The sequence below is a fragment of the Centroberyx affinis genome, unplaced genomic scaffold, assembly GCF_046629955.1.
Source record: "Centroberyx affinis isolate AG114_WGS23_722 - 3 ecotype Tasmania unplaced genomic scaffold, CSIRO-AGI_Caff_v1 ptg002929l_1, whole genome shotgun sequence".
NCBI classification, from domain to species: domain Eukaryota; kingdom Metazoa; phylum Chordata; class Actinopteri; order Beryciformes; family Berycidae; genus Centroberyx; species Centroberyx affinis.
Genome location: NW_027281048.1, coordinates 266510 through 293298, shown reverse-complemented (window position 1 = coordinate 293298; position 26789 = coordinate 266510). Strand labels below are relative to the sequence as shown.

The window sequence follows — 26789 nt, the reverse complement described above, 5'->3', positions numbered from 1 at the left end:
GAAAGCCACAGATCTGTTATCCCTTTTCAGAGTGATAGCGCAACTTCTAGCAGTGACACTCAATTTAGCAGACCTGCATCTCATCACTTCACATTAAATGCACAGTACAAAGCCTGCCCCACTTTCTTGTCATTTCAGTGCAAAGGAGCCAACCCTCCGCCTCCATGTGGGAGGACAGGAGTCCCTCCCGGCAGATGGAGAAGACCATACTCAGTCAGACTGAAAAAGGAAAAACTCTTTGTCACTTGATTCAATAAATGCTCATTTGGTGTATCCTTATCAGCATGCATTGAGTGTCCCTGATTGGATTTGGAGCCTGGATTCTGCATTTTGTCTCACTGTTTTACAGAATCCTAGCTGCAGCATCAGATAGTGGGATGGAACTCACCAAACACTCCAGGAGCCTGGCTGGACGAGATATGATGATGAAGAGCTTTTTGACCAGCTCGGTGACGAAGGTGAGCTCCGAGCTCTCCGAGCTCTCTGAGCGCTCATAGGCCTGAGGGAGAGAGAGAGAGAGAGAGAGAGAGAGAGAGAGAGAGAGAGAGAGAGAGACAGAGGGTAGGGGGAGAGAAGACAGAGAAGAGCCTGTCAGCTAAAACATTGAACTTCTGTTCAATGACAGGCAATCACTGCCTGTCATACCAAGCCGGGGGAGGTGTGATATTTAAACTGAGGCAAAAAAACAAACCCTGCTTGCATTCCTGTACACCTCAATATGTGTGAACCCGCACGAGTGTGTCACAACTCACGTCATGCATCAGCTTCTCCAGGTTCTCCTGCAGCTCGCAGAAGTAGACGGTAGTAATGAGGCCCTCGCGCGACTTGGTTAGGCAGTCCCGGGACAGCTCAGCTATCTGGTGGTGGATGAAGCTGAGGACCCCGTCGGCCAGCGGCAGAACGCTCTCCGGGGAGTAGCTCTGGATGAACTCTGCCAGCCGCTCCTCCATCTGAGCTGTGGCCTGGTCGAGGACGAGACAGCGGTGAACAGCCTAATCCTGTCATGCTGTCCGAACGGTCTTGAGAGGGTAATGACATCACCTATCTATCACCTAACAGATTTCAAGAAATTGGTCTTGAAAATAAGGGTAACATTTTGGATAAAGTCTGAATTTCCCATGTCTTATTCATAGTAGTTTTATTTCTAACTCATTTGACAAAGATAATCATTCATTTTCAGGTGATAATGACATCAGCTACAACACTTTTCATCAAATTGAGTTCAATAATCTGGACATGTAATATGTTGGGTAGGACAAGACCTGCAGAAGTCATTGAAACATTACAATGATCACAGAACAGCAGTCAAATCGTCTTTAGGCAAGAACACAGCACAGACCAAAGGCTGCTAACAAAGTTGGATATCCATCTGATTTGTGATCACTGCCATGCTTTCTTTTGTACCACCTCTACAGTGTGAAATTTACAATGTGACATCATCAGAAATTAGTATCCATTATGTTGGCACTCTTTCCGCAGGCGCCTCCAGGGATGTAAGTCGCTGTTATCGGACATCACATCCGCACAGGTCAGTGCTGGTACGGCACGCTGTCCGAGACAAACTACACCGCTTCGGGCTTTGTTTGTGGAGCTATTTTGGGTATGCTGCTGCAAATTATTCTCATCATGATGACGGTGTGGATCTAGCCATGTTGGGCCTTCATTCATAGTGCTGTGGTTAGCACTGCTTCACAATGCATCACTGTCAGAGAAAGAATACATGGTGGTGTTGCAGTCTGTACACACCTGCATCTGGGATGACACACACCCAGCGGTCTCTTTATTACTTTATTTATCACCTACCCATGTACACAAACAGCTCGCTCCTCTATACACTGAGTTGAATAGCTGAAACAACACACCTCCAGGCATTTTCACACACTACAGTGTCCGGAGTTTACCAAAAACGGTGCAGAAAACAAAATAAATCCAGACGATGGCAGCCCTGTGAGCGAAAATGGCTTGTCGATAAGAGAGGTTAGAGGAGAATGGCGAGACTCATTCAAGCTAACAGGAGGGCCAGAAGTATATAAATGACATATTAGTACAACAGTGGTGTGCAGAACACACAACTCATCAAACCTTTGAGTTGATGGGCTACAGCAGCAGAAGACCATGCTGAGTTTCCCTCATGTCAGATAAGAAGAGGAAGATGAGGCCACAGTGGGCACTTGATCACCAAACCTGAACTACTGACGAGTGGAAAAATGTTGCCTGTCCCGACAAATCACGGTTTCTATTTCCACGTGCTGATTTACAGTCAGAATTTTGTGGAAACTGCATGAGTCTGTGGATCCATCCTGCCTGATGTCAACAGCACAGATTGGCGGCGGTGGTGTAATGATGTGTGGGAGGTTTTCTTTGCACACATTCGGCCGCTTATGGAGCGTCATTTGAATGCCACAACGAACCTAAACATTGTTGCTGACCAGCTGCATCCCCTCATCGCCATAGTCGACCTTTTTTCAAATGGATGCATCCATAGGGAAAATGTACAAACATCTCAACATGGCTCCAGGAACATGACAGTGACTTTAGTTTACTCCAATGGCCTGCACAGTCCCCAGAACTCAACCCAATAGAGCACCTTAGGGATGTTCGCAGTATGGAAGTGCTGCCAAAAAAATCAGCAGGAACTGTATAAAGCTATTGAGTCAGCAGACGATCCCGAGAACCCGGTGGAACATTTCCAGGATGTCGCCGAATCCAGGCCTTGAATAATTTACACTCTTCTGGCGGCAAGAGGGGGTCCGACCTGGTACTAGCAAGGTGTGCCTAAAAAGGTCATTGTGTGTTTGGATGTGTGTGTGTGTGTGTGTGTGTGTGTGTGTGTGTGTGTGTGTGTGTGTACAGACGCACAGTGTACACCTGTGCGTTTGTTTGTGCGAGGCTGACCTTGGGGAAGCGCTCTTTGTAGACATGGTTCATCATCACTATTTCATTGTCATAGCAGGATGGAGAGCGCCCCGGGCTGCAGAGAGACAAACACAGGAGAGAAGGAGCGTAAGATATAAGACTGGCAGAGAAAATGAAAGAAAAGCAAAACAGACAGGGAAGGGAGGAAAGAGAGAGAGAGAGAGAAAGAGAGATTCAATTCTGCATTTTTCACTTGAATGCAGGAATAATTCGCAGCTTCCCCGCATCTGTCCATCCTGTCTGTGCATTATGCTAATCGTCCAATCAGAAATTCAGTGCGCTCCGTCTCTCTAATGGATCCAGTGGCGTCTCTGCTCCTCAATCACAAGTATGGGTGCAGACATCAGAAACAAGCACACACATGAGCAGAGTCACACACACACACACACACACACACACAGACACAAAGCAGAGGCAAAAGCTATTTGCAGCCACGAAAAAGGGCCAAATAATATAAATACACCTATTTTACATAACAGAGCAGAGAGAACCCACACTAGGCTGGCTTGGTTTGACATTCAGAAAAGGAGAGGATATTATTAAACAATGTTTTCTGGGTGAAAGCATTACAGTTTAGCTTGGTAGTACAATGCGATGTGAATAGCGATAAGGAGGCAGGTCACAGGCCATTCTGTATGTTGAAGCGCCACTATATAGGAGCAGTGACATAGGGTATTATCTAGGCCAGCAAACGCTGAGGAGCTTAATATGAAAGAATGAATGCTGATGAGTGTAGTGTGTGGTTAGTGAGGGCACGCTGCATCCAGAAGGGAGGCTGTAATAGGTGCTGTTGAAGGGGCTGTGTGGGGAGCCGAGCCCCCCGGAGGCCCCGGCTAATGGAGAAACAGTCGCACTCTGGAGACGCCCAGAGCACCGGAGGGTGGAGGGCAGCGATAATAACACCGAGGGTAACTCCAGAAGCATTAACAACACGTAGCACACCAGCAGAAGATGAGACACTTGAAGAAAATGGTATGCAGCATTGGGAAGATTTACATAAGCAAGAAATATCTTTTGAACTCTGTGGGCTCAATCTGATATTTTGAGGTAGAAACCCCACAGCAACTGATTGGCCCTGTTTAGAAATCCTTGAAAAAAATACTTTTTTAAAAAAAAGGGCTGACAATCTGATTTTCTGTTCTTGTTTAAACGCAGCCATAGAGAATTGAGAATCATAGAAGTCAATCAACGCTCCAAAAATTTTGAATTGTAGTCTGTTTATTTTTCTTCACCAGACACTGGGGGAAAATCTCCACCTTGGCAGTTCAGTTATACTATGTATGGCAGTACTTACTGTATACAACAACCCTTTTAGCAATGTTAGCATCACTTATGACAATCATTCGGCACCAGTAGCCACAAACAAACCCGCCTAAATCACTGGTCTGAATGATGAATCATGACTGTGTTTTACTTAACAAGCAAAATGTCACAGTATCCCTTCAACTGTTATTAAGTGACGAAATTCTGCTAGGTCAGAGGTTAAGTGTCGCTTCCTGCTAATATACAGATACAGTCATAACAATAGTCCTTTAATATGGCTGCTGCTCTCAGGTAGCTGTCACTGTCCTTCCCCCCCACACTCCCTCATCTCTCCCCCTGGCCTCCGTGCGCTCTGACCTGAGGCTCCGGGAGCGAGGGCGCACGTGCGGCGAGCGGCGGCCCCCGTCGTCATCGGTGATGCTCTCGGTGCTGCCGAAGTGCTTGGAGAGGAAGTGCAACTCGTCCATGGTTGGCTGGAAGGGCAGCTGGTGCAGACGCTCCTGAGACGAGCTGGACGACTGGAGAGAGGCCAGAGACAGAGGGGAGAGACGAGGTTAGAAAGTGAAACTGAACTGCTCTCCATTTGGGGGGTTTTAACAAGCCTCGGCTGTACTTGCAACATCAATAGTCCATTTTATAATAGGCAGTGATAGAAAAAAGATAGGACAACAAAAACAACAGAGTAAGAATATGCAACTGATATGGTAACCGTCATACAGAGAAGAGAAGAGAAGAGAAGAGAAGAGAAGAGAGGAGAGGAGAGGAGAGGAGAGGAGAGGAGAGGAGAAGAGAAGAGAAGAGAAGAGAAGAGAAGAGAAGAGAAGAGAAGAGAAGAGAAGAGAAGAGAAGAGAAGAGATTAGAGGGAGAGCAAAAGGTGCACTACAGTGTGAGTGGGCGGAAGGAGGAGAAACAAAGAGAAAGTAAGTTAAAAGGATAAGCAAGGAAAAAGGAGAGATGAGAGGGAGAGAAACAAGGCAAATATCCAAAAGGAAGGAGTGTGGGAGTGCAAACCAGAATAATGCAGATTGAAAAACAATCAGAGGGAAAAAGACCTGCAGGGAATGAGAAAAGTCACACCGAGTAAAAGTCGACTCCGGGCTTAAGTGTTCGCTGCCTCGAGGGGTTAACGGCACCGCTCTTAAACAACAGACTTTTCTGCAGCGCGGCGGGGAAAAACCAGCCGAGATCAATGGGAGGATTAATGAACACATCTCCCAGTGGGACAGCAGGGTTGGCTTTGGCCACACAATGATTTCTGCTATGGAAATCCATTAGAAAACTCAGTTCAGCTCAGAGCCACTCGTGGGCTGCAGGACGCGCTGAAATGATGAAGTCCAGTCAACAGAATCAATTAAGAACGTCTTCCCCCGGAGACAGAGGGAGACGGGATGTGTCATTGTTGGTTTTCACTGATGAGGAAAATCCCTTCATATTCAATAATCTCCTTTCATGCAATCACTATGAGCAGTTTTGTTTCCCTGTACGGTTTTCTCCTTCCCACTTCCTCTCTTCCCTCCATTTTCACCCCTTTCTGTTTTCTGCTCATATCTGCTTTTTTGCATAAATATTTGCCTCACATCTAGGTAACCCCTCCACACACACAAACACACACACACACACACACATCTCCTTTCATCTGTTCTGTTCAGTATGCGAGGGTCCTGCTGTAACTAATCAAGCGAGTAATGGCCCGTGTAAGAACCAGGGGAGCGCTGGAACCTGACGTCTGTACGGAGGGGAGGGAAGAGGAGGAAAAAAAGGGAGGAGAGGAGGAAAGGGGCAGTGATGGAGACGGGGGGAAGAGAGCGTCGACCTCATCCGCCGGCGTGTGAGATCGATGAGTGTGCGCCTCGATATGTGCCGCCGGGAGGAGGCGGCGGCACGGGGGGTGCATGGGAAATGGTTGGCGAAAGAGACAAACTGTGAGAAGCGGGGGAAAAATGGCAGAGGAAAGGAAGGAAGAGAAGAGAAGGGATGGTGTTCAGTGCGGCACAACGGAGTGCATTAAGAGTCAAAATCTCTCCTCCACCTGAGCTTCCCTACAAATCCAGGTCCATCTCTCAAATGAACTATTTACCAAATGGCCCATGGCAAAGTGTTCATTTCTCTGGATAGTCTCGGTCTTCAAAAACATCTCTCTGTCAGACACAAGTGAACAATTCTGCCGTTTCTCCATCTGCTTCACAACACCGCTTTACTTCCTCCCACACTCTTTGTATTTGTCTGTGTTCCTCCCTCTTTCTTTTATCATCCATCTCCCTCTCTCTGGGGAGACAGTGATGGATAGAGGAATAGATCCTGTAACAGTTTGTGACTGCGAGGCAGCATTACAGATTGGTTACATATCTTCTCCACTGCCCATCCTCCCTTTTTTTTCAGAAAGGCCAACTCATCAGCAGCAGATAAATCCGGTTGATAATATCTTAGCAACCGATTAGTTATTTTTAGTCCTGCTTTCCATGGGATAGATGTTCACTTGCGCTAAGGTACTTTCAAGTATTCTGTTGAGACAGTGTGGAGTACAAAGTCAGAGGAACAAAAGGGTATGTTTGTGCGTGCGTACGCATGTGTGCGCATGGCATTTTGCTGCTAACGTGGCATGTAATCATTTCAAAGCCGAACGAAACAAAAGTAGAACATCCAACTTCACAGAACATGAATTTACAAGCAGCATGGCACATACTGATTTTATGCATGCTAATGTATGAAAATTAATTCTTCAAATGAGATACATATTCATGCACAGGATACAAAATTAAATTTAAATTTTTATCTACTTAGCGATGGGTGAAAAATCTAAAATGCACCAAAAATAAGTTGTTGGTGTTTTATTTTCATGACTTATGCAGCTAGATTAAAGAGAAAAGATTAAAAAGAAAAAACTGATTCCAAACTGTATTACTTTTCTCCTGTCCCTCAAGAAAAATAAAGGACCTGGAAGATAGCAAAGCATTCCATCATTATGAGTTTTCACTTGTCAGGTCATAGTGTGGAAAACATGAGAGAAGTTTATCTATGAAAATAATATAACCATGAAAGAAGTCCCACTTTAATTTAGCTGATGCAAGTTTTGTGTTACAAAAACAAACCTAGTCAGCTCTAAAGAACAGGCTACAGTGGCTGCTGCAGTACTTAACGCAAGAGAGACACAGGAAAGATGCACTGTGGTGCGGACATGTGTGTTTACCGTTGAACTGGGAGTATTGGTGCCATATCCCGAGGACGGCAGAGAGGCCAGGGACCATCTCCGGCCATCAGCCCTGGAGAAAGAAATCGAAAACAAAAGTGGAGGAAAAAAAGGAGAACAAATGTTAGAATCACAACCGATGAAAGTTATTTCTCTCCATCACTTTCCACAGCCAGAACTCCAATTTCAGACTCTATTTTAGTCTTTCCGGACAACACAACTAGTAGTTACGCTGAAGCAATCCCACCACCTTTACACCCTTTCAATCTAGCCAATTACACTCTCGCTCCTTTCATTCCTCCCCTTCCCCCAGGCCTTTTTCCAGCCACCCCAGTGTCTGACACGTCGTCGGAGTGAGTGATGAGGGATACGGGTTTGGGCAAAATCCTGGCACCTCGCCATCCATCCATCTCAGCCTAATGTCACACCGCTGTCGCGCGGGCGCTGCTGCTGCCGGGCGGGAGCAGCACAGGACAAAGGCAGGGGGACGACTTTACACTGATCGCTGGTGTAAATAACTCACTTTCACTTTTAGAATTTCACTCTGGGTATGTGGAAAAATTATATCACTAATTATACTTCTGTAATACTTCTGTGTAATGATGTGTGGTGTCTTCCCTTGCAAATAAGAGTCACGTGTGAAAAACTAAATATGAATTCAAAGCACATGTGCTCTCTGGACACATGTTGGTTTTCACATGTGAACAGTTTTTTATCACATTTTACTTCAGATGTAACAATTTCAAGGGTTTTTTTTCCACATGTGATTTTTTTTTCACATTTTCACCTGACATTATATATGTCAATATTTTTTTCACACATTTCACATGCAAAGAGACTATTCACAGGTGAAAATGTCAATGGGAAATTTCATATTTTCACATATGAAAACCAACATGTGTCCACAAAGCACGTGTTTTTCACATGTGGATTTTCACATGTACCCTTTTTGTAAGGGTTAGTGTGTAAATAAAGGAGGGATGCCAACCTTCTAGAAGAGGCGAAGGAGAAGTGGGCGGGTCCACTGGGTGAGAAGTTGCGCGGGCTGTCCAATGGACTGCTTCCTGTTAAAATACATACAGACATGAGAAGAAAACAGAAAAAACACTTTGCGGATTACTGGGTAGGATAATCAAAATTCATTGCGTTTTAGGTAGCAATTTTAGTCGGCCCCGCGGTATTCAGCCAATCTCACACTGAAGGGAACATTATATTCCTAGTAGCCAACGTTCAGAATAATTTTAGGGCCCATGGTAATCTTCCTGCAAGCAGTCGGTAATCCAGCCTTTGAAAAGCACTGCTATGCATTATAATGAAAGCGACACCACTGCATATATTCACTCTTACACCTACAGTATTTCCAAGACACTTACACTAAGCACTGTGTGTTGGGCGCCTCATCCTTGACATGTAAGGCCCTTTACTTTTCCTATAATACAATATAATCTTTTATTCTATTTATCTCAATACAATTTCTATAGTTCAATGAAGAAAAATGGGAAAACGATCCCAGACCGCAGGCACTCATGAAGGTTTTAACTTAAGAAAGCCTTTATTAAAACGTTTTAAAAAACACCTTTCGCCTTCTAGCACTCTCTGTACTCACCTATGTGTCCGGGCAGTGGAGAGTGCGGTCGTGGCAGAGTGGGGGACGTACTGGTCAGGATGAGGCTTTTCCGGTTGCTGGTTCGGCAGCTGCAACACACACACAACACAAACAGCACATCAACATCTGTCTACCTTTAAAACACAATCGATACCGGGCAGATGACAGCTGCCAGACACCGCTCTCAGGTCATCAGGTATACTGTGTGTGCACTTAATGTATTTATGTGTGTGTGTGTGTGTGTGTGTGTGTCAGGCCATAATACAGGGCTTTATTGAAGTCAGCCCACCCACGGGGGAAGAGCAACGGCAACAAAGACTTTTAATTTCCTCCAGGTCCGGCTCCGCGACACCCGCTGTCATGCGAGATAATGGCAGGAGCATTGAAGAGACGGAGGGATGGAGAGACAGAAGGAGAGGGAGAGGGAGAGAGAGCCGGAGAGAGGACAGGTAGAGACCATAATGACGGGTTGGGATTATTCCACCATAAAGGCTTAACCCTCCCTGTCAATGCCACCGCTGGATACACATACACATACCCACACACACACACACGCACACACAGATGCACGCAGGTTATTGTCTTACATTATGTGATACAAACAGTTTGCCAAGTGGGAAGTGGATTCTTCAGGTGTTATTTTCATGTGTGGATTGGGGTTTGCTCATAGGCCTTTCGTGAATGTCTTCTGTGTGTGTGTGTGTGTGTGTGTGTGTGTGTGTGTGAGTGTGTGTGTGTGTGTGCTTGTGTGTGTGTGTGTCTTAATAGCGCAGAGCAGCACCATGTCTGATAAACAGTGCTGCAAAGCTTACTCCACATTGCATCAGCTAGCATGCTGCTCTATTTCTATGCAGGTACAGCAAATCACAGGCATACACACACACACACAAAAATAAAAACACACACACACACACACACACATACACTAACATGTGTTCCACAGTGCAGAGGCCATTTTCATAATGCAGCCATGCATTTCAAATAAAAGGCAAAGCCACACTATCTATAATCTATATCCTCCTCTTCCACTCCTCCCACACCCTCCCTCCTTTATCTCTCCCTTTCTCTCTCTCTTTTTTCATGTCAGACTTCAGCAGTTGTTCCTAACACTGTGAGACATCAAACCCCTGGCAGGATTCTATCAGTGGCTGCCGTGCCTCTGTGGGCGCCAGCCGAGGAGAGGCTGTACTCAGACTTGCAGAACAGAAAGAGGAGCATATTGAAATATTTAAGGGAAATGCATTAGGTTTGGACGGGGGGGGGGGGGAGTGGCTAAACACCATCCCTTGCTACCGCTCTCAGAAGATGAGAGGAGACGGGAGAGAGGGGGAGAGGGGGAGAGGGGGAGAGGGGGAGAGGGGGAGAGGGGGAGAGGGGAAGGGCAGAGGGAAAGAGAAAGACAGATGAGAGTCCAACAAAAGAGAGAAAAGAGGAGAAGAAAGAGACAGAGAGGTAGAAAAGAAACGGGCTGGAGGTGCACACAGCCGTCACATCCCTCCTCTCTCTGTGTCATGCTCTGTCACTTCTCTTCTTCTCGAACCTGTTTGAAATCTTCCTTCATTTCACTCGCCTCTCTCTCTCTCTCTCAAATCCATGTTTTCATTTCTGCAATTTCGCCATCAGCCGAATCACTTGAGCATATTATTCAAGCTTGATAATCTTCCCTCTGGAACATATGCTTGCTTTTTGATTCACGATTCATCACATCTAGCCTTGACAGTGACTCGTCTAATCACAGCCATTCACTTTTTTTTTTTTTCCGACAGTGTCTAATGTAGCATGTAGCAGCAAAACACATATTAAGAAGGACTCCATCCTCCCTGCATTGTTTCTCTGTCTTTCTCTCCTTATCCTCAGTCTCAATAAACCCCTTCTCCATCTCCATCTCTCGATAACTTATCACTCGCTTCTCTTTCTCCCTCCTTCCCTCTATTCTTCCCCATCTCTGTCTCAGTATCCGCCGTCATTCTCCTCCTCTTCCCCTTCTTCCAAATTAACTCCATGAACCATCCTGACTTCACACTACTTCTTTCACTTATTCGTCATTCATTCTACCTCTCTCTCTCTCTCTCTCTCCCCTCTGCCCTTTATTGGGGTTAGAGAGTTGATTAAACCATTAAAGACAGTCACATGCAGAATAAAAGACCCACTAGGGGAAAACAATCTAATCTTCCCATAAAGCCAGAAGCCTCTTACAACCACCATGCTTTATAACATTATTATCTTGAATGAATGCTGAATCAGGGCATCTTGCCCGAAGCCTTTGCTCAGTAATAAAAAGTTATATATGAGTGCAGTTCTTTACTCTATACTCCTGCAGGCAGCTCATATTTATCATCAGTAAAGGTCACATTAAGAGTCCTGCTACTTGTATTCTTGCCAATAAGCTACAGCTATGAGGAGCAAATAGAGTAGCACTTCAAATTCAAACATATAAGCAGCAGGGTGGAGAGTCAAAGGTAAAATCCGCCCTGATACACTGTTATACTGTAATACATCAAGCTGTGATGTTCAATGTTATTTTGCGATGAAGTGTTGCAATTTAACTTTTTGGTGTAGCCACTTTCCCTAAACCTGCCTCGTCTACTTCCACTTTTAGTGATTTCCGACATTTCCCAGAATGCCTTCCATCGGTCCCCAGAGAACAGGCATGAACTTGTTGCATTTTAGCTGTGGGTTTTATGTACAGGTGGAGAGAATAGTGATAGCTATAGCATAGTAAGAGCAAGAGAGTGAGTTCTTCTGGTCTAGAAAAAGCAAGTCATGCCCCTTATGCAAAAAGCTACATGTATTTTAACAGTGTTTAAGTGTTTTGAGGTGGATTTTTCCTTTAAAGCCTTATTTTCCCTCTCTTCTCTCTTAAACCTTTACTTAGCAAAAGGGGAGGACTACATATTCAGGAAGGGTTTCACATAGCCCATCCCCCTTTTTATCCCCCATCCGCCCCTCAAATCACTTCCGAGTGATTAGGAGAAAGTCATGGTAGTAGCAGCCAGTGGAGGTTACCAGGACAGGAGCTGTAGGGCTGTAAGGGCTTACGGCAAACACAGATTCACTTGACTGGGAGAGGAAAGAGGATAAGAGAGGTGGGAACGTGTTGCTGGGAGAGGGCAGAGTGTGTGTGTAAAAGTGAGTGACAGTTTAAATCACTCTGTCATGGTTATGGTCATGCAGCCTGGGCTCATCCTCTCAATCTGGTTCAGAAGGTGTGTGTGGGTGTGTGTGTGTGCTGTGCATTGCCATCTTAGGATCGTAAATCTAAGACTGGCTCTAGTTTCGCGGTCAAATACACACACTGACAGTTCGCAGCCGAGCATTTGTGCGTTATATCATGCAGCACCTCTTCCTTTTTCACGCAGACGGTGACACTGGGGCCGAGCCTCATTCCATCTCATTCATTTATGCATAAACGAATGAGATGGAATGCTGAACCTAAAACTGAAGCTGCGGAGAAAATGAGACATTTTCCAAACCTATTCTGATCCAATTAGATTAATCAAGAAGAAATTCTTCCCACCCATAATGAATTGACCGAGAGCAAAGATGAAGCGGGACGGGAGGAGGAGAAGGAGGAGGGAAGTGAAGGGGAATGTACAATGTTACCATAGCAACACATTTAAAGTCACATTCAAAAGGAGCAAACACTGCAACATCTCCAACTGGTTTTTCTTTTTCACCAGAGCCCCCAGTGAAACACACACAACCTCTGTTAATAAAACAGTAGAGATGTGTGAGCATCAGACTGGATCAGCTCTGATCTATGGACACTGAAACTAAAAAAATATGATTTCACCCTGCAGTGCAATAGACAGAGAACCGAGGTATTGCGCGCCAGTGTCTGCTCATACGGGTGAGCCAAAGGGTGATTTTGTGACACAGAGAGGTTGTGTGTGTTTATGCGAGTGCCAGTGTATGTGTGTGTCTCATAATCCATCATAATCCATTGTGTAATCCATCATGCAGGCTCAATCTGTGTGTGACAGCGGAGTAGTGGTGAGGCGCGTAACGCTGTCAGTCAGATAGAGTGTGATTCATTGGGGTCAATAGCGCATGCTGCTACTGTGTGGGCCACTGCTGACGGCCGCCAGGGCCGAGGAGAAAGCTGCGAGCGTGGCCGGAGAAACAACTTTCTATATGTGAGAGGGAGAGGGAGAGAGAGAGAGAGAAAGAGAGAGAGAGAGAGAGAGAGAGAGAGAGAGAGAGAGAGAGAGAAGAGAGATGTCTGGGTGTTATGTTAGTCAGTGTCAAAAGGTGCTGAGCAAATCAATGTTTTTTGGAGTTTGGAGTTTTTCAGCATAGTGCAGGCTGTTCTTCATCCAGTTCTTTTGTTTGAGTCTCACTAAAAACCTCCAGAGAGAGGGAGCGAGGGAGGGAGAAAAAGAAAGAAAGAAAGAAAAAAGAAAAAAGAAAAAAGAAAAAAGAAAAAAGAAAGAAAGAAAGAAAAAAGAAAGAAAGAAAGAAAGAAAGGTGTGAAAGTGGAGTCAAGGGAGAGACTGTTGACACAGTGACACAGCAATAGTAAGAGAAAAGAGAAAAGATAACATAAACAGACAATGTCAAAGGTAACCGAGAGAGAGAGAAAAAGTGAGAGGCACAACACACACACACACACACACACATACACACACACACACACACTGATGTGACAGCCCAAGAGCCCCTGCCTGTGTCTCTGCTCCCAATAAGAAACCCAGGACTGTCATTGGCTGCGAGGCTCCGGCTGCCCGCTGTGGGAGGGTCAGAGGTTAAATCTGTGGTAATGACTCGTGCAGAAGCTTTGACGAGCAATTATCCCCCTGCAGGTCCTTGGCTGGCACCGGGCCATTAGTCTCACACACTCACACACACACACACACACACATACAGTTGCACCCATATTGCCCCCCCAAAAAGTCTCAAACTGTCTACACACTACAGCAATACAAGTAATACAAACAATAACCCTTTCACCCAGGTCGTAAAAACTCTATGACCGATGCATCCCTGACACTAATAATTTTGGATGTCATGTCTATAACTGAAGTTGCAGGTTAGGATCTAACAAATAGTCTAAGTCTAAGTGTCTATTAAACAAGTGGACCCATTACAAAAGATGCCAAGACTATTGTTTGTTCTTCCTAAAAAGAAGAAAATATAAATTTCAATATTATTTCATATACTAGTGCACACAATGAAGCATTGTCTTGAATTGAATGTGGACAGAATCACTGTATTCTGTTCTGGGAGCTTTGACCGGTACATCAGTACAAAGAGTGAATAAGGGACAGATGACTGGAGTGAAAAAAAAATCTCACAGATTTAGTTTCACAGGTATTCATTAGGCCGAACCCTCGATTAAAATTACAACGGAAAGTTTAATTGAAAACAGTATTTATTATTTATTTCTAAGAATAAACTGAATCTTTGTCAGTGAAAGCAGAACTCTTATTGCACCAGTGTCATTTTGCTGGTATTTTTACTACCTCGTCCTTTCTTATAATTTCCTTTTTAAATGAAATTTCAATTACCCGGCTCCACATCTTCCATTATCTCCGTTCACGTCATTAGATACATTTACAAGCCAAGGACAGAACGCTCTCTCATCTAAGCACACACACACCACATCCCCCCACCACCGCCCGACACACACATACACACACACTCAAATCAGACAGTGTTCAGACAGTGTTTAACTTCATTATGTTTCCATGGCCCTTCTTAATTATTTCCTAAATGACTTCTCATCAGGGGCCTGTCTTCTCCCCTGCTCCCGCGAAGCTGGGTCCACAAACAAAAAAGGCTTCTGACGGTTTCTATTATGGCCCAGCAGCTGAGTGGATTCATCATAACGGCTGGCCACTGATAAGAACGCAGCAGTGCGGGCGACGAGGCGTTTACCAGCTCCATATTACACACTATCGATTAAAGGAATGACCGATACACAGGGAAGAACCGGTGCTTGACAGCACAATGAGCCACTCAACTACCTGACCATGTAATAAGGATATGATGGAAGTAGGGAACATGTGTGCTTCCCAGTCATTATCCATTTTACATGCACATCTCCGCCTGTGACAGGTGTGAGTGAGTGCTTCTGCATGCATAATGTGTTTTAACTGGATTATTAACTAAGTGAGTGAGACAGAGAGGGACTGTGTGTGTGTGTGTGTGTGTGTGTGTGTTGTGTCTGTCAGCCAGCAGTGTCATCTTCTGCTCTAAGTGCTGACTCACAGGGCACACAGGACACCAGACCAGACCTTTCTGATCGTTACACCATCGATCCGCCCAGCCTCACTTCCCATCAGGTGACATCGCCCCGTCATTCCCCCCCAGACCTCTTAAAGGTCTGGAGCGAGTGCGTGTTTACGGCTGTGTGAAATAGTATGGAAATGGAAGGGAAAAAAAAAACGCTGGCCCTTTAAAAAGCTCCACGGGCTAACGGGCTGGTCGCTGAAAGTGCACGCTGTTACGCAACATCCTCGGTGCCTCCTGCCAGGGTCCGACCATCCGTCGGGATTTAGATGTAACGCGGCGTTGTATCCCCAACTTGGGGAAGCGGCCAAATGGAGCCGTGGGCAGATTTAGCTGTTACCATGCAATGAGACATTCGGATAGAAAAGCAGGAGATTGAGAGGATGATTGAGAGATGCTGACAGGCGGCAGATGAGAGGCAGAGAGGTAGATAGGTGATGGAAATGAGAAAGGAGAGGATGGGGGGGGGGGGAAAGAGTGACAGGATGAAGCTAGGATGAGGAAGGAATACAGCACCCTCTTGGCATCAGGGGTTGCTGGGGGCGTTAGTCACATGGCTTTCTTGTTGCTATGCAATGGAATACAGAGAGACATAAATAGAGGTTTTGGCTGTTATTTCCTAAGAAAGAGAGGTTAACCATGGACAATGCTTAGAGATGAGAAAAAAAATGTAACAACCGTAGCTTCGCAGTGGGTGACAAGACTAAGTGAACAAGGGTGAAAAAAATAGTTGAAGAGTGAAGATAAAAAAAACAGTGAGGCAGAGGAAGGAGGCCGTGGAAGAAAGATGGAAAACTAAGTCACCCAGTTGTCTCACCCAATTCAGCTGATTATTGAAAAACAACAATAATTTTGATGAATCATGCTGTGGCTGAGGGGCAATACTTAAGTCACAGTGGGAGCTTTTGTTTTGATCCCTAGCTAACTGGGTGATTAGGTGATGGACTGGCCGGTATGCTCGCTATGTGACTGATTGCAAAGTTGGCTGGCAAACAAGTTAGCGAACTGCCTAAATTACTGATTGGTTGACAAATTGGCTGGATGATTGGCTTGCTGGCTGATGGAGAGCTTGACTGTCTGGCTGGCAGACTGACAGCCTGACAAAGCCAACTAGCTCACCGGATGGTTAACTGGTTTAATAGCTGACTGGCTGAATAGCTGACTGACTGACTGACTGACTGGCTAGCTGATGGAATAACAAAGTGACACTGAAGTCTGTCAGGGCCTGGAGCTGTTGTCTAATCCACTCACAGGGGAGCCCAGCTCAGAAGGACACCCCACTGACAGGCTTCACATCTGGGGTGCCGTCCCTTAACTTGACATGCACCATTTCAGCTAGGATGAGGAATTTAAAAACCTACACCATCTATTTCTCATTAGTTTGTGTGTGATGTACTTTGGTGTAATGTGTTGCTCGAACACACCAGGTCGGTTAGCAACAACAATAAAAGCAAATTGTAATAGAGAATTCTATCTTTTGAGAACTGTTTTTTAGAATCGCAGAGGTCAAGGTGTGAAAATGACCATGACCTAAAACAAGTAACAAAATACCAAAGTTCCCTCGTTATCATTACAGATAATGAGAAAATGCAGTTTGTGTTCACTAACATGACATGCAAACATTTTACTGGTCTCAAAACACGATGCCAACACAGCACAGCGCTGAACAGAACACAATAAATATCTAGAGCTCTATTTTAGTCACCTCTCTTCTGTTCAATCGAAGGTGTTGTCAGATGTCCTCTAAAGGTGTGAAAGTGTATCCTGAGGCAGAGTGACACAGCAAGAAGGACCTGTCTGGATCTGCTATACGTGTCCCTATGTGTCTCTCTTCTGCCGCTTCCCTGTTTGTCTGTGCCAGAGTCTGCGTCTCGGTGTGTTTGTCTACCGGTGGCCGTTGCTATCTCAATTCTCTGCCGTGATGAGGAGACCTGTGAAGTGCTATGAATCACCTCGATCACGACATTTCACTTTGTTCCCACAGTGACCTTATTCACAGCAAATGATCCGGAGCCGCCACCTCATAAAGAATGAAACATGTACTTCAGCGAGCAGTATTCATTTGCATCAGTGGAGAGTCTCGCAGCATGTCTAATAGACATTAAAATGATTTAATCTGATTATGGCTAATGCATATGGATAAACCAGCGAGGCCGCAGCTTCCATCTCTTAGACGCACGTTAGAATGGAGATGCCAGTAGGAAGCTTAACTCAATAGAACGTCTGGCGTAATACTCCTAGACTCCCACTTCAAACTATGAGCGTAATGTGTTTAAACAAGCTTCACGGACTACCGACATGATCCGACTGTAAATGAAAGAGTCTTGCAGTTTTGTGACTAGAAGGTTCTTTACTGTGTGGCTTTTTCATACCAAACACCTTCACCTATGTGTGCAGGGAATGTGTGCCAGCACAGATAAGACATAGGCATGGGTAAGATAAAATATCCCCACAAGCATTTGATGGACAGCGATGTGTAAAAAATTGTCCAAGTTCAACATCAACTCAAATGACCACAAATTTTTCAAAATATGATATTATGGCACAGTAAGCTGTTTTGAACTGATATCAGAAAGACATTTATGTCCTGATTTCACAAAATGATGCGGGGAACAGCTACGGATGCCATCTCAACTTTCATTTTGGTATGATATTTACAACATTGGTGCAGGCCGTCATATCAACATCTATTCAACATCAAAATGTTTGCTGGGATAGGATGCGGCTAGCGCTCTGCTTCGCCTCCCTATTACTTCTTTCAATAGTAATGTGAAGCACTGTGTTAGGAATTAACATTCAAACAGAACATTACACCACTTTGTTTCTCAATGCTCCCATTAGCAATATGGGACTACAATAACTGTGTTATATCACTATTTCACATTAACAGTTTGACAAACAAATCCAAATGCAATAAGGTCTTTTGGTAATCACATAACCCTAAATGCACAGCATAAACAGCAGGTCTAATGAGGGTAATATTTACTGTATCTGGCAAATGAACAAGGCATTTCTAGTGATTAAATTGCACTCATTCACATGTCGCCAGGTTGGCATCAAACCAATGGCTATATATGAGAAGTTGTGTTATCATGTCATCCTAACATCAAAGACAAACCGCAAACAGTCTGTATCTTTTGGTTAGGGCCGGCCTGAACACCAGCCAATAACAGATGGCACTGTCATGGTACACAACAGGAGTAGAGCCTTGAGGGGCACATCCATGTTTAATTCTGGGCTTTCCTATACTGTACTCCACTGTACTGTTTCTTCATACATGTACATCCAGCCAAGCAACACAGCTGGTCAAAGAAGTGTTCCAAGTGTGTTTTATAAGCCCATGAAGTACTGCTTTATGAATTGGGTGCTAAGCTAATTAGCGGTAACCAAGGAGCTAGAAAACGCCTTTTAACTTCCTTCTGTTTCGACCTCATGTATGAACACTATAACACTAAAACATCAGAATACACAAAGCCATAATATTGTATATAATATGTTATAGCACCACTGCTTTACTGTGCCTATGGTTCATTTGTTGATGCTAGATAATTGTGGTTCATCATAATAACGTCTGCTGTACTACAGCTTAAAATACCCTGCTCACTGATCACAGCACCTTTAATAGATACTAGAGGTGTACTAGTTACAACTGGTGCAGTGAGCTTAGTGTTCTCATTTTCTAATTATTTCATATCTAATATACTGTTCCTACAGAGAGAAGGATCAGCAAGAAAACCGTCCATCAGCTTGATGAAGTTGGCATATAGGCTAATACTACTGAAATAGTATTATGATATAATGTAGAGCTGCTATGACTCATAAAGAGACTAAACAGTGTTAATCTGATGCCCCTCCTGAATTAGAGGCTTTTCGCTTTGCTTCACATCTGCAAAAATGGGCAAAGATATTATTTTTGATATTATGAGTGGGATAATGTGTACTGTGTACTGTGTATGAGTGGGATAATGTGTACTGTGTACTGTGTATGAGTGGGATAATGTGTACTCTCATGTTCTTGGCAAGAAAACCATACAGGCATCCACCACTTGTTTGCCATCCAGTTCCAGTGCCTTCATGTTTCTCTCTGTCTCTCTCCATCTACCTTTCATGTTCTCAAAAGTCAAAACAACAAAAATAAAATTGGAGTGCAGTTCAAAGTGGAGAGTAATAGTAAGAGAGAGAGAGAGAGAGAGAGAGAGAGAGAGAGAGAGTGCTGTATCGTCATGGGCTCAGTTAACCCCAGTGGGCTCCTCTTAAATGTAGGCTGAGACACTTCCTGAGGCTCTGCCTTTCATCCCACCCCACTCCCTCTCTCTCTGTTTCTCTCCCTCTAAAGTCTTGTGTCTCTTGCTCTCTGTCTTTTAGTGTCTCTCTCTCGCTCTCTTACTCTCTCTCTTTTATACTCCTCCCATAGCTGGATCTATTTGGGAGTGGGCTCAAAGCATCATCTCTTTAATTGCCAAAGGATCAGCCAGCCAGGGAAGCACAGCTTGGAAACACACATGCACAAACGCTGGCATAAACACATGCACAAATGCACACACACACACAAACACACACACATATGCAATACAGAGAGAGGGAGAGAGAGAGGTAAAAATAATAGCGAGAGAGATCCAAATGAGAGATAAATAACCTGATGCAAATTTAGAACTCAGAATTGATACAAGCAGATGCACACACACACACACACACACACACACACACACACACTGCTGTGCATATTAATACCAACACGGTGATAATCTCTACACACAAGCTGAGTACATCAGAATAGATGAACATTGTGTCACACTGGGCGCACATGCACGGAAAATACACACACTTCTGTAGCACACATATCACAAACAAACAATTTGAAGACACACAGAATACACACACATGTAAACACGCTAAGCCCGGACATACACACCCAAGCAAACAACACTCTGTACGGCAAACACACATGTACAGCCTCATAAGCCTCATAAGCAAACACACCTTTAAACAAACATGCCCACGCTCACACACGTGCTCACTCGTTCTGTCACTTTGTCTTTCCCTCTCACACACACACATTCACACGCCGTGTGGAGGCAGACAGGTTGTGTGAAGGAGGCATTATCCTTGTTCATATATAGCCTGCTGCTTCCCCCTAAGTCACTCCCTCCACAGTGAGAACAACGGTGAAGACTCAGACTCAGACTAATCCCCATGTGAGCAGATGAGATCAAGCCAGCGAGAATGAGGCACCGCAGGAGGGACTAAAGGGTCTGTGGACTGTACATGGAGGGCAGAGAGAGAGAGAGAGAGATGGAGATGGAGGCAGGGGTAGAGGAGGGATGAAAGAGAGAGAGAGTGAGAGGAAGATAGCGAGAGAGAGAGAGAGAGATGAAAAGAGACACAGGGAATAATTCAGGAAGCCGTTGAAGGGACGAAGTGAGTGAGGAGAGAGAGATGAAGGCAGATAGGGATGGGTGGATGGAGGGAGGGAGGGGAAATAATGGCAAGAGAGTGTGCGGAAGAGAAGGAAAGAGAGGAGCAAGAGTGACCGGCAAAAGAGCAAAGGTAGATGAGCAGAGGAGCGAATGAAAGGAGGGGAGAAAAAGAGAGAGAGAGAGAGAGGACGGCGCTACAGCACAGCCCAGCATTGGCTCTCCCCTACACAAGCACTCCCTTGACACTGACAATAATGCCTTCACTTCATAATGCTATCTCTGACACACAGGCCACTGGCCAAGCACACACACCTTCCAATGTGTGTGTGTGTGTGTGTGTGTTTGTGTGTGTTGGGATTGGTGAGAGAAGGTGAGGGGTGTATGCTTGCATCAAAACACGTGTCATGTCAATGTGTGTGCGCGTGCATGTGTGTGTGTGTGTGTGTGTGTGACAATCCATAATCTAGAACGGACTAAATCCTCATGACATGTGCGCCATCAGCATAAAGCTCAAACAGGAGATATAAACATATACATCCAACAAGACCACGGCCTATTGGAAAACACACACACACACACACACACACACACACACACACACACACACAGCTTAAACATACACACGCATATACAAACAAATATACCAAGCCTTAGTGCACATTCAAAACCAAAGCCGTGCATGCACATACTCATATCACAGGTACTAGGAGCACACGCTACACACACATACATATATACACACATACATACCCACATACATACAATGAATGCACTCAAGACTTGCACACACATGCAAACACACACCATATTGCTGGAGCCAAATGGAGACAGAGGGACAACTGTGAGACGGCATGATAGCTGGCAGGGACAACGGAAACATCAGAGAAACACACACACACACACACCGTCACACACACCACACAGCAACGCCTCCAAGGAACGACACACACAACAGTTACTAACAATAGCATCGGTCGCAAAGATTAACACAGACAGACACTGTTGTCGTTACCTTTTGGTGCGTCGAAACATGTTGCTAGCAGCAGAGGCTGTTTTGGCAGATGCACATGAGAGCGGCTGAGCCTCCACACACACACAAACACACACACACACACACAAACACACACAGAGGCAGTCAAGAGGCAGCGATTGCACTCCACACCAGCATGGCAGCCTCCTCTGGCTAGTTAAACACACACATACATACTCTCCGATGCCTCGCTGTTTCTCTGTACGCGCGAGTACGTGCGCTGGAGTGTGTGTAAGAGAAGAAGAAAGAGAAATGATGATAAAGGTTTGGAAATGTCAGCTGTGTCACAGACGGAGGAATTGAGAGAATTAAAGAGAGAGGGAGAAAGAGAGAGAGAGAGAGGAGGATAGAAGAGAGAGAGAGAGGGAACAGACTGCCTAGCATCCCTCTCGGAAGGAGAGAGGATTGTGGGGCTGCTCTCAAGGGTATCGTGCCAAGCCAGGAAGTGTAGCGCGACAGAGGAAGGGGAGGGAGGGAGGGAGAGAGAGAGAGAGAGAGAGAGAGAGAGACAGAGAGAGAGACAGAGAGAGGGAGAGAGAGATGCAAGTATATATGCATGTGAGAGGGAGAGAGGGGGGAAAAGAGAGAAGTGGCAAGTGAGAGAAAGCAAGTGAGAATGCAAGGGAGAGAGAGAGAGAAACAGGGAGAGAGAGAGAGCGAGGGACTGAAAGCCTATCTGAGGAGGAGAGATGAGAGAGCAGTGAACTGTAGACTAATGTAAATGTGAATGACAGGACAGAGGAACAGAGAAAAGGAGAGACAGGAGACAGGAGGAGAAGGGAGGGGAGGGGCAATGCCGGTTGGTCTGTGCGTGTGTGTGTGTGTGTGTGTGTGTGTGTGTGTTATAGCATACACATGAGCATGATGACACTTAACACAGGGGGAGGGTGGGTGACACTATCAAAAACATGGCCATTACATCTCCTCTCTCTCTCTCTGTCTCTCTCTCTCTCTGTCTCTCTCTCTTTCTATAATATGCCATACTGAATGAGCTCTGGCATCATCTATTTGCCCTAGATATCACAGGAGCTGTGCAATGCCGCCATACGCAGCCAAGGGAGATGTCATATCTTTGTGTGTGTGTGTCTGTGTGTGTGCGTGTGTGTGTGTGTGTGTGTGTGTGTGCACGCTCCCCTCTTCCTCCCCTTCCCTTTGAAACAAATCCACCAAATGTTAAAGCTGACGTGGGGTGACAGTTGCACAGCAGTGCTGAGGGGAGTAATTCAATAATGGATGCTGTCTCTAATGTGGGAGTCTGGATGGATGAAATATACATGGGAGGGAGGGGACAGAGGGAGGGGGGAGAGGGGAGGGGGGGGTTGGGTTGGGTTAGGGGCATATCACTGAGACACCGTGGGGGGTCATGGACAAGGACGGGTGGCATGATATGATGGAGGACGATGCAGTGTGTGTGTGTGTGTGTGTGTGTAAATATGTGTAAGAATAGTGTTTTTTTCCTCTCTGTCTGTCTGGCTTTTCTGAGCAGTATTTACCCCATAGGGACACAATATGTGATACCCCAGTTGTCCTTCCAGACCTTTCATTCTCATTCTGCTGCGAACGCCCACAGCGCACAAGACTCCAGCTCCACCCACAGGAGGAATGGTGTGGAAAAATCCTACAGCGCTAATGACATGCAGGGTGGAGGGGTGGAGAGAGGAGGAGTGTGAGGGAAAAGTGTGACAGAGCCGAGAGTGGGCTTCCCAGCTCCCAGACTGTCCTGCTGTCACATCTGCTGCCCCGCAGTACAGGTCAGAGGTCATGGACAAAACACACCGGGGACAGTGGCCTCACAGCGAACAGGGACACACACACACACACACACGTGCACACACACACTCGCAAGTTAAAGTGCACTCATACACAGTGCTAATTCAAGAAAAGGACACACACGGATATATGCACGCATGTACACACACACACACACACACAAGCAGGTGTAATTGAACACCATCAGGCTATCATTGCCAGACAGCAGCCCTACTCACATTAAAATGTATATAGAATACTGAATAGACAATCACACACACACACACACACACACTATACAGGGAATTATGCAAATGTGTCATATTTACTGCATCCTACAGGCAATTACCAGCACCCTCTGTGCAACAATAACAGTTTACACGATAAACAGACACACAACAGACTTAGGTGCTTCACATTCTGCTCACATAGAACAAAAAGTGGCAAGCCAAAAGCAGAATGAAGTAGTGTGGCTCTGGTCTACAGCCATTTCAGAAAGATTTCAAGGATTTCAACACTCCACATGATGACAGCAAAGTGTAAGCATTTTGTGGAAAATTACACCTCCCTCTAACTCTCAAAGGCAATTCAGGCTGCAGTTTTCGCTGACGTAAGACACTTTTCCGAGCTCTGCCTGATTTTTTGAAGAGCTTTTAGCGGCAACGGCCCAAATCCAACTTTAAGAATAGATGAGGAAATGCACTATTCATTTCGATAAAGGAACGCGTACAGACAAGAACTGAGCAGCAATTAAGATGCAGAAGAGACGCGGTGCCAGAGACACTTCAAACGAAGGTCACTCCGACTTGTTTTTCATGCCTGTTTCTAATAATGAGATCCATGCAGGTGTTAGCAAACTCATAGCACAGGTGTCAGTCATATTTCCGTGATACAAAGAGAGCGAGTGAAAGAGCGAGAGAGAGAGAGAGGAATGTAGAGATGTGAGTAAAAGAAAGTGTGGAAGTGCAGTTCAGCACCACGGACAGCGACACATACACTGAAAGATGCAGCAAATCATTACACAAGCGTTGGCATGCTGCATTAAGACACAAAAGAGACAGTTTCTCTTCCAAGTTATCTTCTCTAGTGCCTCAACGCTCCTGTCATTCCCCACTATTTAATGCCTTAATAAAGCAGAAACACCATAAAACTGTGTATAACTCAGTCATTCACTATCTTCTCTTAACATCTGACGGCTTAACTTGTTTCCGCGACACATCATGCACTCCCTTGCTCTCCTTTCTCTGCCCCCCCCCCTCCCCTCCACTCACAGAACCATGCGGGGCGTTGAGGTCACGGCTCTGCATTCCTGCAGCTAAACTTCCATTGCACAGCTCACTGGCGCAACAGATTGGGCCGACAGAGAGGCTCCGAGGGTGAAAGGGCTCACGCAAGGCTGAAGCGTGCTACAACACGATGACACGGCTCCCACCGCGGCCCTGATGTAAAACACCATGACTGCCCCATGACTTTCCATGATAAGGTTGGAGAGCTTCCATGATCGGGACATTTTATTCCTTCCTGGTTTGTTAATGTTGTTTTCCAGTTCAGATAACAGTCTGGTTTCCATTAGAGCTGTGCCTGCTGTCACCATACAATGTAGAGAAACAGCTGAAAGCCACCATCTAATGCAATATGTGAAACAAGTTGTAGAATACATTCTGGTATATTCATGTAATGTGACCTATTTGCAAAATTCCCTGCTATTCCCTGATTTCCCCTGAGAGCTGATCAAATTCCCTGACTTTCCCTGTCTGGAATACAGTGCTCTAGATTCAACAATATTCCACAAATCCCATGACCAGTGGAAACCTTGAGAAGAATGTGTATGTCTCAATGGGTGTGTCGCTCAGATCAAGATAGAAAACACACAATGTCACACAAACACACACACAACCAACATAACATGCATAACTCACTTGCAACTTTTTGGGATAGTTGCACAGAAACATACATGTATGCAGAAACACACACAGAGAAATAAACATAAACACACACGCGCACATACAACTGATATAAAATGTGAACTCACCTGCTACTTTTTCGGGGCAGGGGAAGATCCTTCTGGGGAGAAAGACAAAGAGAGACAGAAAAAGGGGAAGAGGGGGAAAGCAGAGACATTAGACTGGTCAGATCATTTTTATACATCATGTAATCTCTTACTGTACAACCTACTATTTACTATTTACAGTTTTGTCACAGCCTGTCATGTTGTGACTGTATCTCTACCTGTTTGCTCCTGTGAAAATGCAGAGGGTTGTGCAGAGGATTTATGCTGTAAGTGCGCTGATATAATTATGAATCAGTAAGTAGCATAACACCTCTAATGGTCCAATTTCAGTAATGTTTCATTACAAAACATTGTGAGTAGCAGTGATTTGGTTAAAGACTGAAACAGATTAAATGAATTGTAGCGGCATAATGGACTGAATTCTCCATTATCATCGTCATGGCATCTGTTGGGTTACTTATGAAGATTGGGGAATTTGATAAAGAACCCCTTATGTTTCCATGAAATGTTTTAACTTCTTTTGTTTTGAATGTGTGTCCTACTTTATATCTCCTCCTTATATATTTCACTATGTTTTTATGGCTCTCTATAAAGCACTCTTAGCTTTCAGATAAGGGCTATAAAGTGTATTGGTATTATTATCTCTTACAGTGTAGTCAAATTCAAAGCAGTGTGGGATGAGGTCCATCTCTGGTCAGCTTTGTGATTTCCCCACTAATGGTTAGGGTTGAGGTCCGGGGAGCAGCATGGAAGCTGATCCCTCGTAAGGCTCGGAGCCGGCTTCAGGAAACATCAGGCTGAGTGGAGCCAAAGTCAATTTAAAAATGGTTGCTGCTACATTTATGACATTGGGACACGACAGCAAGGACTGTGATGTGATTAGGATCCACTGGGACGGATCTCGTGGAGGATCGCTGCGCTTGTTGCCCATCTATCCCCGATTTGATTCCTCTTAACACCAGTCTCAGGTAAGATCGAGTTACTGTCAATTTCTATTGTCAGCCGGTCCCGGGCTGCTTATCGAGCAATTTGCTGCAGTCCAATTGCTTCGCTTTACAGATATTATCATTTGTTTCACTCAGGGAAGGTTTAATCATACGGAGCCGTGTCTGTGAAACGAAAGGAATCCGAGGGTGAAAAGTTGACAACAAACAAAAAGGAGAGAGGAAGGAAAAAAGAGACTGTAATTGGTTTTCCAGAGAAGGATTTCATCCTGTTAGCCCTGCAGAGTCCTGAATTTCATCTCTCTCTCTCTCTCTCTCTCTCTCTCTCTCTCTCTCTCTCTCTCTCTCTCTCTCCCTCTCTCTCTTTCTCTGCATCCCTGTAGAAGTAAACAAGCATTACAAAACCCAAACAAAGCCGAGCTGATGAAACATGA

At 45.1% G+C, this 26789-nt stretch overlaps 1 protein-coding gene across 1 annotated transcript in view; it reads right to left on the bottom strand.

The window, feature by feature from the left end:
• The window catches only part of LOC139658576 (microtubule-associated serine/threonine-protein kinase 1-like), a 45935-nt gene extending 19836 nt beyond the window's left edge, over positions 1-26099 (bottom strand). The window contains exons 1-9 of the mRNA XM_071536703.1: positions 26061-26099; positions 25433-25464; positions 8974-9062; positions 8356-8431; positions 7368-7440; positions 4537-4697; positions 2896-2971; positions 753-962; positions 389-499 (exon numbers count right to left, since the gene is read on the bottom strand). Of these exons, the coding sequence (XP_071392804.1) occupies positions 389-499; positions 753-962; positions 2896-2971; positions 4537-4697; positions 7368-7440; positions 8356-8431; positions 8974-9062; positions 25433-25464; positions 26061-26099 (867 nt within the window). The remainder of the gene's footprint in view (positions 1-388; positions 500-752; positions 963-2895; positions 2972-4536; positions 4698-7367; positions 7441-8355; positions 8432-8973; positions 9063-25432; positions 25465-26060) is intronic.
• Positions 26100-26789: the final 690 nt, after the last annotated feature.